This window comes from Oryx dammah, unplaced genomic scaffold (assembly GCF_014754425.2).
Source record: "Oryx dammah isolate SB20612 unplaced genomic scaffold, SCBI_Odam_1.1 HiC_scaffold_24, whole genome shotgun sequence".
Lineage (NCBI taxonomy): Eukaryota > Metazoa > Chordata > Mammalia > Artiodactyla > Bovidae > Oryx > Oryx dammah.
Genome location: NW_024070208.1, coordinates 71,378,806 through 71,396,072, shown reverse-complemented (window position 1 = coordinate 71,396,072; position 17,267 = coordinate 71,378,806). Strand labels below are relative to the sequence as shown.

Sequence of the window (17,267 nt, the reverse complement as noted above, 5' to 3'; positions counted from 1 at the left end):
CACACACACACACACACACACACACACAGACTTAAAGGAAGACAAGGCTGAGTTACGTAGCAAGTACATATGAACTACGTATACGCCAAAATCCTCCTGGGTAAACTAGGAAAATAAGATCTGTTGTAACCACGTTTGCTCAGTTCCAATGGACTTTAGTCTTCGCTTCAGTTAAATGTGAAAGCATACATGTTGTGATGGGTTTCCTTTTTCAATGAACTTCAACTTGGTAAATCAGTTTAGAAGGGTTCATATAAAAAAAAAAGAACAGTCAACCTCACTCATCCATTTTGAAAACATTTACTGCAAATCTACTCCATGTCAACATAGTTTAGGTACAGAGATAAGAGCACCTTCCATAAAGCTTATATTCTAGAGAGGCAGACAGACAAGAAATACAAATCAAGTAATTGAGGACAACATTAAGTTTTATGAAGAAAACACAAAAAGGCAAAGGGAGATTATTAACTGACCTAGAGCATGCTTCTTAAACAGTATGTCAGGGCTGAAATATGAATGCTCATTTGGAAAGCTGTTCTCTGAAATCTTCAGAGTATAGGAACAACAAGAATAAAGACACCTACATCAGAAATGAGCTGGGCATTTGGAAGTCAAGTTGATGTGGCAGGAGCACAGTGAAAGAGACGATTAAGATAAAAAATATCTAAGCAAATAGGAGGAGTCAGATACGTAAGGCTTTGCAGGCTCTACTGTGTTGAGAAGAGGAAAGATGATGAGCATATAGCAAGAGACTACCAACGACTCTCTGAAGTTCCGCTCTCAAGACAAACGATGATACTGTTCAGTAGCTAAAACGACACATAACATCGAAGCCCAGTTTAAGAGGGAAACACTACAGCCTGCTGGAGTGCTGATGTCAGTGACCCAGTAGAGGAAGAAAGCGATGATACAGGAGAAAAACTGTAACTGTAGAAGCAGTGTTTTCAGATGGTGACAGGAAATGGAATCCAGGGCGTAAGTATAAAATTGGATTTTGCCAAGAGGAGGGATTTTTTTTTAATCATTAATGTTAAAAAAGTAGCAGAATGGGTAAAAATACAGGTAGGCTACTAAACTGAGAGGTAGAAAGAAGAAGAAACTGCCCTGTGATGGCTTTCATTTTCTCAATAAAGACAAAAAAGTCTAAAACAGCAGGCCCCAACCTTTTTAGCACCAGGGACAGGTTTCCTAGAAGACAATTTTTCCATGGATAGGGTTGAGGAGGGGAGATGGTTTCAGGATGACTCAAGCTCACCACATTTATTGTGTACTTTATTTCTATTATCATCACATCAGCTTCACTTCAGATCAACAGGCATGAGATCCAGAGGTTGGGGACCCCTGGTCACAAAGAATGAGGAAGAGGGACTTTCCTGGTGGTCCAGTGGCTAAGACTCTGAGTTCCCAACGCAGGGGATCTGGGTTCCATCCCTGGTCAGGGAACTAGATCCGGCATGCCACAACTAAGACCTCGTGCAGCCAAAATAAAGAAGGAGGAAGAAAAGAAAGGAGGATTTCAGCTGGAGATTTAAAGAAAGAAGAAAAGGTGTGAGACACGGACTTTCAAGAACACTAGGGAACTGTAGGAACTGTAGGGAGGAATGTTAGCAGTACTGAGTATGCATTGGAAATAGAGACTATAGGCTTAAAATGAGACCTGACAGCAAGGTTATCTTCATTTTTCTCCATCCATGATCAGCTCTGAGGTTCAACAAACCAGCTGGCCAGGTTGAATTTAAATCAGTTCAAATTTTGGCACGTGAATAAAACCAAAGATTACACGGACAAGAAAATCAAAGGGTGCTTCCAATGGACTGCCTACAAGATGGATCATGAAATTCACATTGAGCAAGTAGCAAAAGAACACAGATGCTTCACAAAACATGTGTTATATCCCCAAGTTGTCTATAAATGCAAAGACAAAAACCAAGAGTTCTATACTGCATGTATCTCACCTATAAAGAACACTATGGTGAAGCCTCTGCTAACTGATTAAATGAGTCTTTGTATTCTAGAACTCTGAATAACACAAACTCATCAGATTTTTAAAACTTACCTTCAAAAATTTTAAAAGCAGCATCCCAAAGATCTTGAAAAATCAATTTATGGCTGACATGATGTTTTTGTTCTTAAGAGTGAGTGACTGCGTTCCCATGATATTTCCATACAAAGAAAGATTAATAACTGGACAATAATCAAAGGAACACTATGGCAACAGAAATTAAACTTAACCACAATTCATTAACTTCATATGGGAAAGTAAAGCCTATTGACTATTGGCCATCCCATTTCAGCACAACTCCCCCCATCCCACAGAAACTAAACTACTCCATTTCTGGGCACTTGCTCAGTAAGTACTACCTAGTCAAGTGAATTGGGACCTGGACACTACTGCTAAATAATAGCCTATATCATTAGATGAACTTAAAATAATTTTCTAGAAGCTCTCTGAGAGTCTGCTAGAATACTTAGTCCCTTATTCTCAGGGAATACATTCCAAAATCCCCGTGGTTATCAAAACCACAGATAGTACTTTTAGGGCATCCCTGATAGCTCAATTGGTAAAGAATCCACCTGCAATGCAGGAGACCCCGGTTCGATTACTGAGTTGGGAAGAGCCACTGGAGAAGGGATAGGCTACCCACTCCAGTATTCTTCAGCTTCCCTTGTGGCTCAGCTGGTAAAGAATCTGCCCACAATGCGGGAGACCTGAGTTTGAGCCCTGGATTGGGAAGATCCCCTGGAGAAGAGAAAGGCTACCCACTCCAGCATTCTGGCCTAGAGAATTCCATGGACTCTATAGTCCATGCGGTTGCAACGAGTCGGACAAGACTGAGCGACTTTCACTCACACACTATGTACACATTATATTCTCCTATTCATACGCACTTAACAATATGATAAGCTTGATTTATAAATTAGACACAGAGATCAACAATAGTAAAATAGAACAATTATAGCAATATACTATAATAAAAGATGTGAATGTTGTGCCCTCTTCTCAAAATATCTTATTGTACAAATGGAATGCCTTTTCCATCTTACCTGAGCACTTATCACAGACTGTGACCACAACCTCTGTTGTCTGAGGTGCAATGGCCAAACTAGCACAAATTAACTTTTTCCTTTTTCACAATTTCACAGATAGGAGATGAATTCTTACCACAGATCTCAGCAACCTAGCATACAGTTTTGTTTTGTTTTTTCTTTCCTCACTCAGACACAGACTTTTTTCACTTAAAGGCAGCAGTTTACAGCTTCTCTTGGCACATCCAAACTTCCGAATTGTCAGCATCTCTAGGTTTGCACTTTAGGGCCATTATTAAGTAAAAGAAGGGTTACCTGAACACAAGCCCTGCAGTAGTGCTGATAATCCAGATGGCTACTAAGTGACAGGCTGGATACAGGGGACAAAGAGATGATTCATGGCCAGAGCAAGACCGCGTGAGATTTCATCATGCGATTCAGAAAGGTTTGCAATTTAAAACTTATGAATTGTTTATCTCTGGAATTTCCCATTTAATATTTTCACACCACAGTTTACCACAAGTAACCGAAACCAAGAAAAGAGAAACCACAGGTGAGGGGTAGGGGGTATATAAATTACTGAAAGTCCTTTGCTTTTGCTATTTATTATCTTCATATTTAAATAATGTCAAGAAAATCCTAGCGAGCACAGTTCACATAAAAAGTATCACCATCTTTTGTAACCATTCTTTTCCCAGTGTCCAAAGTATATGGTTTTGTCAGGTCAGTTCAGTGAATTAAAGATAAACTGAGTACAGAAAGAATGTTAAGGAAGAAAGAGATAAAAGAAGGTTTGGTTCCCAGGTTATGTTCCCACTTAAATCACCAAATAGAACACACCATTAGCAGAGAATTAAAATAGCTTCCTTATCTGTAACATAAGAATACTAAAGTAGATAATACAAAAGTTTTCCTTCTGCTCCAAAAATTCTATTCCTAAACTAGTGCTTCAGACTTCCTTCTTTCAAAGGCCTTTTTGAAAAGGGGTGCTAAAAGATTTAACCTTTCAATTCATGAGCCTATTAAATACTTCAATTCTCTGACTTACAATTAACAGAAAAGCCTAGGGGAAAAAATAAGTATTTTTAAATCAGACAAAACTAGGCCCCTAAGCTAATTATTGGGGACACTCTGCAATACAACTCTTTGTTTCATATGCACTCTTCTCATACCTGTTCTGTTTCTTCTGTCTCCAAGCCTTAGGCTCAACAATGGAATCACACAGTCCTAAATGCCTCCAGAAAGACTTAAGTTAGAAAACTCAGACACACAACTTACTTGGGAAAACTGGAGCTGACAGCTTGCTGTCAGAGGTTCTTTCCTATCTTTATATCTCCATCAAATAAAGCAGACACCTGATTTACACAACAGATACCTAATTTAACTCCACTGCATAACTCATTATACCAGTGATTCCTTTTTAGATATGCAAAATTTCAGGTCCCACCTAGACTTACTGAATCAAGGACTTTGGGAGTGAGGCTCAGCACTTTGTTTAAAAAGGAATCCAGGTGGCCACACACTCAAGCTGGAGAACCACTGTATTAAAGATGTCAGGAAATTCTCTTCCTGTTCATTACTGCTGGTGGCAAACAAATAGAAAGGCTGAATTTTCTCAGCTGCCACCACTTACAAGTGCTTGGGCCCACAGGACAGCCTCAGCCACTTAACTTCTGTCTCCAGTCCACAAGCAAGATTAACTTTAGAGTCAAATAATGTAAGTTCAACTTATGTCTCTTAAGAGTTAACAGCTATGTGACCTTATCCAACCTAAATTCTTAGAGCCTCAGTTTCCTCATCTGGAGAGTAGAACCAACATCTTGTACCTCCATGAACAGGAGACAGCTTACAGAAAGGTGCCCAGGGGGGTGCCAGTCACTGTCAATAAGTTTAAGAACTTTTTCCTTTCTTCTCTACCACCTGGACCAAGTCCTGGCTACTTCACCCTCTTTGGCACCCCTTTGTGAAATGTCACCACGCGTTCCACATTGGGTGAATAGCTCTTGGGTGAGGTTTTCCTTCTGGAAAATACTACAAGATAGATAGGAAGTGTTAAAGTCCTACAGAATCATATACAGAACAGTGATTCTAAAAAGACAGGCTATAAGCCAGTGGAAAAGGCAAATCTTACACAAGTGTATACCTGTGTAACTTAAAATAATAACTCACATTAAGCAGAACATAGGCAACTTTCTCTTCAAAGTTAAGTATCAGTCCATCAGTGGTGTCCAACTCTTTGCAATCCCATGGACTGTAGCCCACCAGGCTTCTCTGTCCATGGAATTCTCCAGGCCAGGACACTGGAATGGGTTGCCATTCCCTTCTCCAGGGTATCTTCCTGACCCAGGGATCAAACCCAGGTCTCCCGCACTACAGGCGGATTCTTTAACATCTGAGCCACCAAGGAAGCTCAACTTTCTCTTAAGTGGCCAAAATTAATTAATGCTAACTCGACATTAGTACTACACTTCATAGGGTAGAAGATATTTAACATTAAAATAGGTAAAAGAAGTGGAATACATGACCTATATTAAAGGTCATGGTCCAGGCATTCCAGTTCCAATTCCATATATTTTTCTGGGGCAGCCTCACTGTCAAATTCTTTTTCCCAATGTTGCCATGCCACATATTCTGCTTTCTGATTTAAAAAAAAATATGGTCCTCCAGAACACCCCCCCCAAAAAAAAAACAAAAAACACGCTGCTATGAATAAGACCTAAAAATCGGAGAGTATTACTCTTTTTGTAAGCTGAAAATCTGGAGGGGATTTTACCAGAAACAATTCCTGCGTTCATCTCCTCACTCCCTCTAATAGTCCAATATTAAACTGTTTAATTTGACCTCCGTGACTACTAGCCTGTACACGGGGCTGGAAACAGTGGAGTGCACGAGATAACTTCACTATACTCGAATATCGCGCAGGGTAACCACGCTTGGAACATCAGATTAATGGGCACTCGCGGCTTTCATTCTTACTCCTGTCCGCTGACAACTAAGACGGGACAACTCTCAGTTTCCTGTTCTGTTAAGAGCAGCCAACACGCCAAACTGTAGGACTGCAGCGAAAATTAGCGTTCGTATCTTCTTAAAAGTGGATTCCCTACCACCCCACCCCCACCCCAGGGAACTCGTAAAAGGAAAGGTTGAGTTGACACCAGACTGGAAACTGTAAAGCCACAAACTTTTAGTGCCTTGCCCGCCGGGAGCTTGAATTTCAGCAGCGGCTCCTTAACGCACCAAACTAACAACTTCAAGACACAACCCAGAACAGAGTGGGGTGACGGTTACTCACTTCTAACATCCAACACGACACTGTCCCCTCCACCTCCTGGAACTCCAAAGCCAAAGCAGCTTCCCTTCAGGCCACCTTTACAGCCTCCTCCCAGCACCGCCGACCCGGAGCCCCCGGCGCCGATCGAGGGTCCCAAGCGAGGCCGCCCGGGTCTCCGCGCCCTAAGACTCCCCAGAAGTCGCCGCCCCGCTTCCCGCCGAGCCCACCGACCCGGCCCCTCAGTCCATACGCGCGGTCCCGCGGCCCGCCGCTGCCCGCACCTCTCCCCCAGACAAACCCGGAACCGGGAGCCGGCCCCCGCCCTGGGGCGGGCTCGGGCCCAGGCCGGCCGCGGAGTCCCCGGCTCCCGCCCCGGCCGCCCCGAGACGCTCGGCGGGGAAGCGCCGGGAGGCCTGGCCGCCCCTCCACCCCACCCGGAGCGCGCCTCCTCCGGGCCGGGGCGGGACACGACTCACCTTCGTACTGCAGGTCCACCAGGACCAGCAGGAAGGGGAACACCGAGCCCAGCCGGCTGGTCACAGAGCCGGGGGCCACCATGTCCGAGAGCGCGGGCGCAGAGGAGAAGTAAAGCTGCGGGGCCCACTAGCCCCCCGCCGCGGCGCTCAGGCTGCAGCTGCGGCCGCCCGCCCGCCGTCCGCTCTCGCTCGGGCCTAAGGCGGCTGGCGCCCAGGGGAGGGAGGAGGCAGCGGCGGCGGCGGCGGCGGCGGGCGGGGACCTGGCTACGCCACGCCCCCAGAGCCGCCGCGGCCCAATCGCCTCCTTTCTGGCCGCGCTCCTACTGGGCTCGCCGGGATCGTGGTTCGCGCTGATAGGCCGCGGGGGCCGCCGCCCCGCCCCGCCTCTGATAGGATAACGTGGAAGCACGAGACGAGGCTGCGTCCGCCGGTGGCGGAGCTGTCAGGAGCTCTAAACCGCCGCGGCCGGGCCGAGGGGAGGCGGCCCCGGGAGGCTTGTGTGGCGGCCGCCGAGTCCGCATGCGCAGGCCGCCCAATTCTTTTCGGATCGGCCCCCAGCGCGCCGGCTTGGCTAGGAGGCGGCTGTCAGCAATCCGAGGTTTTCCGGTGTGGTGTTTGGAGAGAGAGAAGGGAAGCCGACGCGTCCGGGATGAGAAGCCAGACCTGGTACCAGGAAGTCTTCGGGGCTGGATTGCGGAACAGGACGAGTCGCAGAGCTTGCTGCCCTCCCGCTGAGCGTCTCGGAACCAATACGGACCGAACCCTGAGGAGAGCACGAGAACCTGGAGCGCAGTAAAGTAGGGTTAACCGATGGAGCCAGGAATATTTCAGGGAGCTTTTCAGGCACAGTCAAGTACGTTAGGGTCCTAAGGCAGGTTAAGTGAGGTTAATGGCATGGAAGCTTGGGACCCAGCCCCCGACCGTCCAGGGGACCAGCGTGTCCAGAAAAGAGCAATTCTGGAAGATTTTGTGCAAAAGAAACCTAGGAAGCACAGCAGCTAAGAGGGCAAAGGGCTGTTGAGAGTACAGCCGACGTCAACTATAAGGGCGGGGGAAAAAAGAGCTGTTAGGACTGGATTTTGTATCTTGTGCTTATGAGATGAAACTTGAGAGACGTGAACAAGATAAAGTTCAAGTTCTGCAGTCTGAGCGTTAAACTTGTTCACATCCACTTCCTCTGGCATCCCCAACACAATGCACGCTATACACCAGCGATGCTTCCCTTTGGGTGAGACAGTAATGCCTTTCTGTGCTAAGCGTTGTCAAGTGTAAAGTTGTTACTTTTCCAGATTACACTTGCTTCCTTGGTGGTACTGTACACTTTAGAACTCATGAATGATAAATAGCATAGTGAATTTTCTAAGCTTTTATTCCAGAGGGAATTAATGCAAAGGAAATGGTTTGCAGAAAGGAAAAACAAGCCAAAAACACAGTCCCTTAGTAGTTGTGGTGGAAAGTGTAATACAATATAATGTGAACAGGGGAGGATTCAAATCCACAAAATTTTGCTGCACACCACACCTCTTAGCTAAAGCTATCTTCATCTGTAAAGTGGGTATGACACTGATAGCCTCAACGGTTTGCTCTGAGGTTTCAGGAAGGGAGTACAAATTTTTCTAAAATATAAAGCATTATGTGGGCTTCCCAGGTGGGGCTAGTGTTAAAGAACCAGCCTGCCAATGCAGGAGATGTAAGAGACGCTGGTTTGATCCCTAGGTGGGGAAGCTCGCCTGCAGGCGGGCATAGCAACCCACTCCAGTATTCTTGCCTGGAGAATCCCTTGGACAGAAAAACCTGGCAGGCTAAGGTCCAAAGAGTCAGACACAACTGGAGGTACTTGGGACACACACATGCAAGCAAGTGTTATTCATACTTCTAACAAGAGTGAGATCATGAGACTCCTCTTTGGAATTTTTTTTAATTTTTGTTTTGTCCTTTCCCGTATAGGGCTTTCCTGGTGGCTCAAAAAGTAAAGAATCTGCCTGCAATGCAGGAGACTTGGGTTCAATCTCTGGGTTAGGAAGATCTAGAGAAGAGAATGGCTACCCACTCCAGTATTCTTGCCTGGAGAATTCCGTGGACAGAGGAGCCTAGCAGGCTACAGTCCATAGGGTCGCAGAGAATTGGGCATGACTGAACAACTAACACCTTCACTTCACTTTTCCTTATCGACCATCACAAGGCAGTGTTAGTGAAAAAAGAGCAGATGATTTTAGTGTCCACAAGTAGTTAGTGAAGACATCATCTGGATAAAATACTGTGGCCAAGGCAGCTAACAAAATGTTGAACATAATGAGGACAGAATTTTGTGAGCAAATAATTTGTTGTTGTTTAGTTGCTCAGTCGTGTCTGAATCTTTGCCATCTCATGAACTGTAGCCCCCAGGCTCCTCTGTCCATGAATTTTCCAAGCAAGAATACTGGAGCGGGTTGCCATTTCATTTTCCAGGGGGTCTTCCCAACTCAGGGATTGAACCCAAGTTTCCTGCATGGCAGGTAAATTCTTTACCACCTAGCCACCGTGGGGAGCCCAAACAAATAATACTATACCATGACTTATCACCAGAATGCTGCCTGTCTGTGATCTTGATCTTAAGGAAGAGCAGTGCTAAAGACGTTCTAAGAATGGAAATTAAAAATGATTAAGGAGAGGACAGACATTGTGCTGAAGTGAAGTCGCTCAGTCGTGGCCGACTCTTTGCAATCCCATGGACCGTAGCCTACTAGGCTCCTCCGTCCATGGGATTTTCCAGGCAAGAATACTGGAGTGGGTTGCCATTTCCTTCTCCATAGATAATAAATAACAAGGGCCTTCAATGTTGAGTGATTTTAAAAATTCACTGATCAACTTGCCTATCAATGAAGCCTGAAATCTTAAAACTAAGATTTACAAAGTATCCTGTGGAAGAGAGAACTTTACAACAAAGAAAGGAAACATTATTTTAGACTGCAGTTAGTGTCCAGGGCTAAAATTATCTCTATGTATAAAATGCTTAGGAATGTTTTCTCCAGTGCTCATCTGGGCATGGTTTTCACCTGGTCATCCCTGCCAATAAAATCAAAGTAATCCAGTGATTGTAGAGAAAATTATAAATATTGTTTGCATTTATCAACATTTATGCAGTACTTTTAAAAATTAAACATAAACACCCTACAGTAATTAATAGCACCTATTCAGTATGATATTAAAAGATTTAAAATAATAGTAGAATATTTAAATTGTGGTATATGCAAAACCACCAATATTATATAATTGTAATATATAAAAATATATTGATTTGTGTTTACTGACCAGTAAAATAATACTGGCAAAGAGGAATGGACAGATCTAGAACACAGTTTCTGGAGGTAAAGAAGATAAGATTTGCTGATGGATTAGCCATGGGGAGAAATAAATGGTTCAAAAGCAAGTATGATACTTAAAACATCTTTTTGAACCAAAAATGGCAATCCACTCTAGTACTATTGCCTGGAAAATCCCATGGACAGAGGAGCCTGGTAGGCTACAGTCCATGGGGTCGCAAAGAGTTGGACACGACTGATCGACTTCACTTCAAAAACAAAATAGGCAGCATTGTAATTCACATAATGAATGACGTAGTATACATCCTTCTACATTTATCTTTATGAACTTTAGCTTTGATTTCTGTCAAAGGGATTTCTAAACATCAGATTACTTTGTCAAAGACTGCACATTTAATATTTAAGATATACTGTTAGACTATTTTCCCTAAAAGTCAGGGTCATTTGTATTCCTAACAACTATTTATGTCCCCACATACCGTCACCAAATATAACTGATTTCCATAGTTTTTGCCAACCTGATGGTAAAACGTTACCCCTCTAAGTTTACTACCTCTTTGCAGCAATTTGAAGACTCTGATCCAACTTCGGTGTTCTCATGTAGAAATCTGGCTTTAAAAAAGCCAGTCCTCTGTTTGACCACCTTCTTTTATGTTGTTAGCAGGCTTCTGGCCACATCAACCTGTCTCCTTCATCACATCATTTTCTCTCTTTATTGACCTTCCTCCTTCATCTTATAAGGATCTTTGTAATTAATTATTTAGAATCCCTCCAGATAATCCAGGATATTCTCTGCCCACAACAGCCTCAATTTACTCACATGCGCGCAATCCCTTTTGCCATAAAATACAAGGTTGTTGGGGATTCAAAACGTAGATATCTTTAGGTGGGGAAGCTATTCAGCTTAATGTGATACTCCCTGCCCCCCCCCACCCCACACTTCAGGCGGTAGACCTGAACTCCCCTCTCCCTTGAATGTGGTCTTACTGACTAGCTTTTAAAGACCAGGGTGGAGATAGGCAAACACTAACTTGGCCAGGTGGTCAAAGTAAATATTACTAATGTGAGGCTATAGATATTCTGTATACTCCTGATTCAAAGTCATGGGCAGGGTACTTCACCTCTGTGATATTCCTTCCATTCTATGCTGCTGCTGCTGCTAAGTCGCTTCAGTCGTGTCCGACTCTGTGCGACCCCATAGACGGCAGCCCACCAGGCTCCCCCGTCCCTGGGATTCTCCAGGCAAGAACACTGGAGTGGGTTGCCATTTCCTTCTCCGATGCAGGCAAGTGAAAAGTGAAAGTGAAGTCACTCAGTCATGTCCGACTCTTCTAGATCCCATGGACTGCAGCCTACCAGGCTCCTCCATCCATGGGATTTTCCAGGCAAGAGTACTAGAGTGGGGTGCCATTGCCTTCTCCATTCTATAATCTAGTGTAAATATGAAAAAAAAATAATCACCTAATAGAAAATCGAGGGACTGTCTTTAAAATACCTGATCAGTACTCCTCAAAACTAAATAGACAGGAGGACACTAAGGAGACATGATGACTAAAAGGTGCTATCTTAAACCAGATCCAGAAATAGAAAGTAGGTATTACTGGGAAAACTGCCGAAATCCACATAAAGTTTCAAGTGTAGTTAATAGTGATGGACCATTATTTACTTCCTTAATTTTGACAAATGCACCATGATTATATGTAAGACGTTAGCAATAGGGGGAAATAAATGAGTGAGTGTTTAGGACCTCTCTGTAGCATCCTTGCAGCTTTATTCTAAAATTATTTCAGAAAAAATGTGTACTTAATTGTGAAGGACTACATCAATAGTAATGAGTGATTGTATAAGTTTTTTGCATCTAAACTTCCTTTTCCTTGCAGAAGAAAGAGAATAGACAGTTTCTTAGTTGTCTAAAACCTGCTCCTCTCTTGTTTTTTCCTATTTTCTCTCTTTTCCCTTCACTTGGCAAACTATTACTTGATTTAAAATCTGTTACGTATACACTCTAAGAATATTATAGTCCAGATAATCAAAATCTCTATAAGTTCATTAACTGTACTTTGTTTTTAAAATATGAACAAGTGTATGTAAATGATAGCCTATGTTACAGTAATTGTAAGATAAAAATTTTGAAGCATGACAGGGATTCTTTAATATTTGGTTCTGGAATAGAAGGTTTAAAATTGTATTTTTAAAGGTTCACAAACTATTTCTGATAAATAGGTGAATCTTTCAACAATTGGGATGAGTTAATATTGACTTAAAGACAGCTCTTTGTCCACCAGCATGCTCACTGCAGCGTTATTTACAATAGCCAAGACATGGAAACAATCTAACTGTCCATCAGCAGGTGAATGGATGAATATAGTGTGTTTGGATACATATATATGCAATGAACTAGTATTCATCCATAAAAAAAGAAGGAAGTCCTGCCATTTGAGGCAACATGAATGGAGCTTGAGGGCATTATGCTGAGTGAATAAGTCAAACAGAAAAAGACAAATACTGAATGATCTCACTTATATGTGGAAACAAAAATTGAATTCATAGATAAAAGAACAGACTGGTGGTTGCCAGAGATGTGGGTGGGGAAGGATTGTGAAATAGTGAAGGTGGTCAAAAGGTACAAATTTCCAGTTACAAGATAAAAAATTCCTGTGACTGTAATGTATAGCAGGGTGACTATGTTTAACAATACTGTATGGTATATTTGAAAGTTGCTAAGAGAGTAAATCTTAAAAGTTCTCATCATAAGGAAAAAATTGTTAATGTGTGGTGATTAAAGGTAACTAAACTTACTGTGATAATCATTTTACAACATGTGTATTTCAAAACATTATGTTAAACACCTAAACTAATACAATGCTATATGTCAATTATATCTCAACAAAAAAGCAGTTCTATGTCTTCTCCAGTATTAATACATGACATTTTATATATAATAAACACTTAAAAACTTAAACCTTGTAAGTTTCTAAGTTAACTAAATGAAGTTATAATAACCAATGTCTTGAAAAAGACTTATAAAACTTCAATAACATAAGTCATAAGGGCTTAATGCTTATTTTCCAAATCCTTACATCTAAATCCAAATATATACATAATTGCATTAAATGTAAATGTTATAAATATAGTAATTAAAAAGTGTCAAAATGGATAATTCAAAAATAAATAACATGAATCAACTATAAGCTATCTACAGGAAAGGTAAAATTTCACACTGATCAACTAATTTCAACAAGGATGCCAAGATAATTCAATGGAGAAAATGTGAAGTGAAGTTGCTCAGTCGTGTCCGACTCTTTGTGACCCCATGGACTGTGGCCTACTGGACTTATCAGTCCATGGGATTTTCCAGGCAAGAGTACTGGAGTGTGTTGCCATTCCCTTCTCCAGGGGATCTTCCCAACCCAGGGGTTGAACCTGTGTCTCCTGCATTGTAGGCAGACGCTTTATCCTCTGAGCCCACCAGGGAAGCAACAAATGATGCTGGGACAACTGGGTATCTATTCAATATATTCAAAAGAGTGAAATTTGACCCTTTCCTTACACCATATACGAAAAATAACTCAAATAGGGTCATAGACCTGAATATAAAATCTAGAACTATAAAACCCTTGCAAGAAAACAGGAATAAATCTTCATAATCCTAAACTGAATAAAACCTTAAGTACAAAACCAAAAGCACAAGCACAGAAGAGAAACTGGATAAAATGAATTTCACAAAAATTTAGAAATTTTGTACTTCAAAAGACACCACTGGACTTCCCTGGTGTTCTAGTGGTTAAGAATCTACATGCCAATGCCGAGGGCATGGGTTCAATCCCCAGTCCAAGAAGATTCCACATGCCCTGGGACAACTAAGCCCATGCGCCACAACCACTGGGCTTGAGCTCTAGAGACTGTGCTCCTCAATAAGAGAAGCTATTCAAGGCATTAGATCTGATACAGTGCCTGAAGAACTATGGACAGAGGTTCGTGACACTATACAGGAGGCAGTGATCAAGACTATGCCCAAGAAAAAGAAATGTGAAAAGGCAAAATGGTTGTCTGAGGAGGCCTTACTGTGAAAACAAGAGAAGCAGAAGGTAAAGGAGAAAAGGAAAGATCTACTCATTTGAATGCAGAGTTCCAGAGAATAGCAAGGAGCAATAAGAAAGCCTTCCTCAGTGATCAATGCAAAGAAATAGAGGAAAACAATAGAATGGGAAAGACTAGTGATCTCTTCAAGAAAATTAGGGATACCAAGGGAACATTTCATGCTAAGATTGGCACAATAAAGGACAGAAATGATATGGACCTAACAGAAGCAGAAGATTATTAATACACAGTGGCACAGTACAAGAAGAACTGTACAAAAAAGATCTTCATGACTCAGATAACCATGATGGTATGATCAGTCACCTAGAGCCAGACATCCTGGAATGTGAAGTCAAGTGGGCCGTAGGAAGCATCACTAGGAACAAAGCTAGTGGAGGTGATGGAATTCCAGTTGAGCTATTTCAAATCCTAAAAGATGATGCTGTGAAAGTGCTGCACTCAAAATGCCAGCAAATTTGGAAAACTCAGCAGTGGCCACAGGACTGGAAAAAGTCAGTTTTCATTGCAATCCAAAGAAAGGCAATGCCAAAGAATGTTCAACTACTGTACCATTGCACTCATCTCACATGCTAGCAAAGTAATGCTCAAAATTCTCCAAGCTAGGCTTCAACACTACAATGAACCATGAACCTCCAGATGTTCAAGCTAGATTTAGAAAAGGCAGAGAAACCATAGACCAAATTGCCAACATCCGTGGGATCATCAAAAAAGCAAGAGAGTTCAATAAAAACATCTACTTCTGCTTTATTGACTATGCCAAATCCTTTGACTGTGTGGATGACAACAAACTGTGGAACATTCTTCAAGAGATGGGAATATCAGACCACCTGACCTGCCTGAGAAATCTGTATGCAGGTCAAGAAGTAACAGTTAGAACTGGACATGGACCAGCAGACTGGTTCCAAATTGGGAAAAGAGTATGTCAAGGCTGTATACTGTTGCCCAGCTTATTTAACTTATATGCAGAGTATATCATGCAAAATTCTGGACTGGATGAAGCACAAGCTGGAATCAAGATTGTGGGAGAAATAGCAATGACCTCAGATATGCAGATGATACCATACTTACGTCAGAAAGTGAAGAATTAAAGAGCCACTTGATGAAAGTTAAAGAGGAGAGTGAAAAAGTTGGCTTAAAACTCAACATTCATAAAACTAAGATCATGGCATCTGGTCCCATCACTTCATGACAAATAGATGGTGAAACAGTAGAAACAGTGACGGACTTTATTTTGGGGGGGGTGGGTCCAAAATCACTGCAGATGGTGACTGCAGCCATGAAATTAAAAGACACTTGCTCCTTGGAAGAAAAGCTATGGCCAACCTAGACAGCATATTAAAAAGCAGAGACATTACTTTGCCAACAAATGCCCATCTAGTCAAAGCTACAGTTTTTCCAGTAGTCATGTATAGATGTGAGAGTTGGACTATAAAGAAAGCTGAGTGCCAAAGAATTGATGCTTTTGAACTGTGGTGTTGGAGAAGACTCTTGAGAGTCCCTTGGACAGCTAGGAGATCCAACCAGTCCATCCTAGAGGAAATCAGTCCTGAATATTCACTGGAGGGACTGATGCTGAAGCTGAAACTCCAATACTTTGGCCAACTGATACAAAGAACTGATTCATTTGAAAAGACCCTGATGCTGGGAAAGATTGAAGGTGGGAGGAGAAGGGGACGACAGAAGATGAGATGCGTGGATGGCATCACCGACTCAATGGACATGAGTTTGAGTAATCTCTGGGAGTTGGTGATTGACAGGGAAGCCTGGTGTGCTGCAGTCCATGGGGTCACAAAGAGTCAGACATGACTGAGCAACTGAACTGAACTGAACCAACATGAGAAGCCCACACCGCACAACTAGAGAGTAGCCCCCACCTGCCGCAACTAGAGAAAGCCCAAGCAAAGCAATGAAGACCCAGCACAGCCAAAAATAAATTAATAAATAAAATTTCTCTTAAAAAAATGACACCATCAAGAAAGTGAAGACAATGCATAAAATTGAAGAAATAAATTGCAAATCATATTTGGTAAGGAACCTTCCTTACCTAGAATATATAAAGTACGATCTTCAGTTCAGTTCAGTCGCTCAGTCATGTCCGACTCTTTGCAACCCCATGAATCACAGCATGCCAGGCCTCCCTGTCCATCACCGTCTCCTGGAGTTCACTCAGACTCCCGTCCATCGAGTCCGTGATGCCATTCAGCCATCTCATCCTCTGTTGTCCCCTTCTCCTTCTGCCCCCAATCCCTCCCAGCATCACAGTCTTTTCCAATGAGTCAACTCTTCGCATGAGGTGGCCAAAGTATGGGAGTTTCAGCTTTAGCATCATTCCCTCCAAAGAAATCCCAGGGTTGATTTCCTTCAGAATGGACTGGTTGGATCTCCTTGCAGTCCAAGGGATTCTCAAGAGTCTTTTCCAACACCACAGTTCAAAAGCATCAATTCTTCGGCGCTCAGCCTTCTTCACAGTCCAACTCTCACATCCATACATGACCACAGGAAAAACCACAGCCTTGACTAGACAGACCTTAGTCGGCAAAGTAATGTCTCTGCTTTTGAATATGCTATCTAGGTTGGTCATAACTTTTCTTCCAAGGAGTAAGCGTCTTTTAATTTCATGGCTGCAATCACCATCTGCAGTGATTTTGGAGCCCCCCAAAATAGTCTGACACTGTTTCCCCATCTATTTCCCGGGACCGGATGCCATGATCTTTGTTTTCTGAATGTTGAGCTTTAGGCCAACTTTTTCACTCTCCGCTTTCACTTTCATCAAGAGGCTTTTTAGTTCCTCTTCACTTTCTGCCATAAGGGTGGTGTCATCTGCATATCTGAGGTTATTGATATTTCTCCCGGCAATCTTGATTCCAGCTTGTGTGTCTTCCAGTCCAGCGTTTCTCATGACGTACTCTGCATAAGCCGGGTGACAATATACAGCCTTGATGTACTCCTTTTCTTATTTGGAACCAGTCTGTTGTTCCATGTCCAGTTCTAACTGTTGCTTCCTGACCTGCATACAGATTTCTCAAGAGGTAGTACCCTCTTAGAACTCAAAAATAAAAAGACAGCCCAATTTTTTAAATGGGCAAAGGA

The 17,267-nt window shown here is 42.6% G+C and overlaps 1 protein-coding gene across 1 annotated transcript in view; it reads right to left on the bottom strand.

The window, feature by feature from the left end:
• The window catches only part of DNAJC3 (DnaJ heat shock protein family (Hsp40) member C3), a 59,404-nt gene extending 52,359 nt beyond the window's left edge, over positions 1–7,045 (bottom strand). Inside the window, exon 1 of the mRNA XM_040267357.1 lies at positions 6,775–7,045. Within this exon, the coding sequence (XP_040123291.1) occupies positions 6,775–6,856 (82 nt within the window). The 5' untranslated portion in view covers positions 6,857–7,045. The remainder of the gene's footprint in view (positions 1–6,774) is intronic.
• Positions 7,046–17,267: the final 10,222 nt, after the last annotated feature.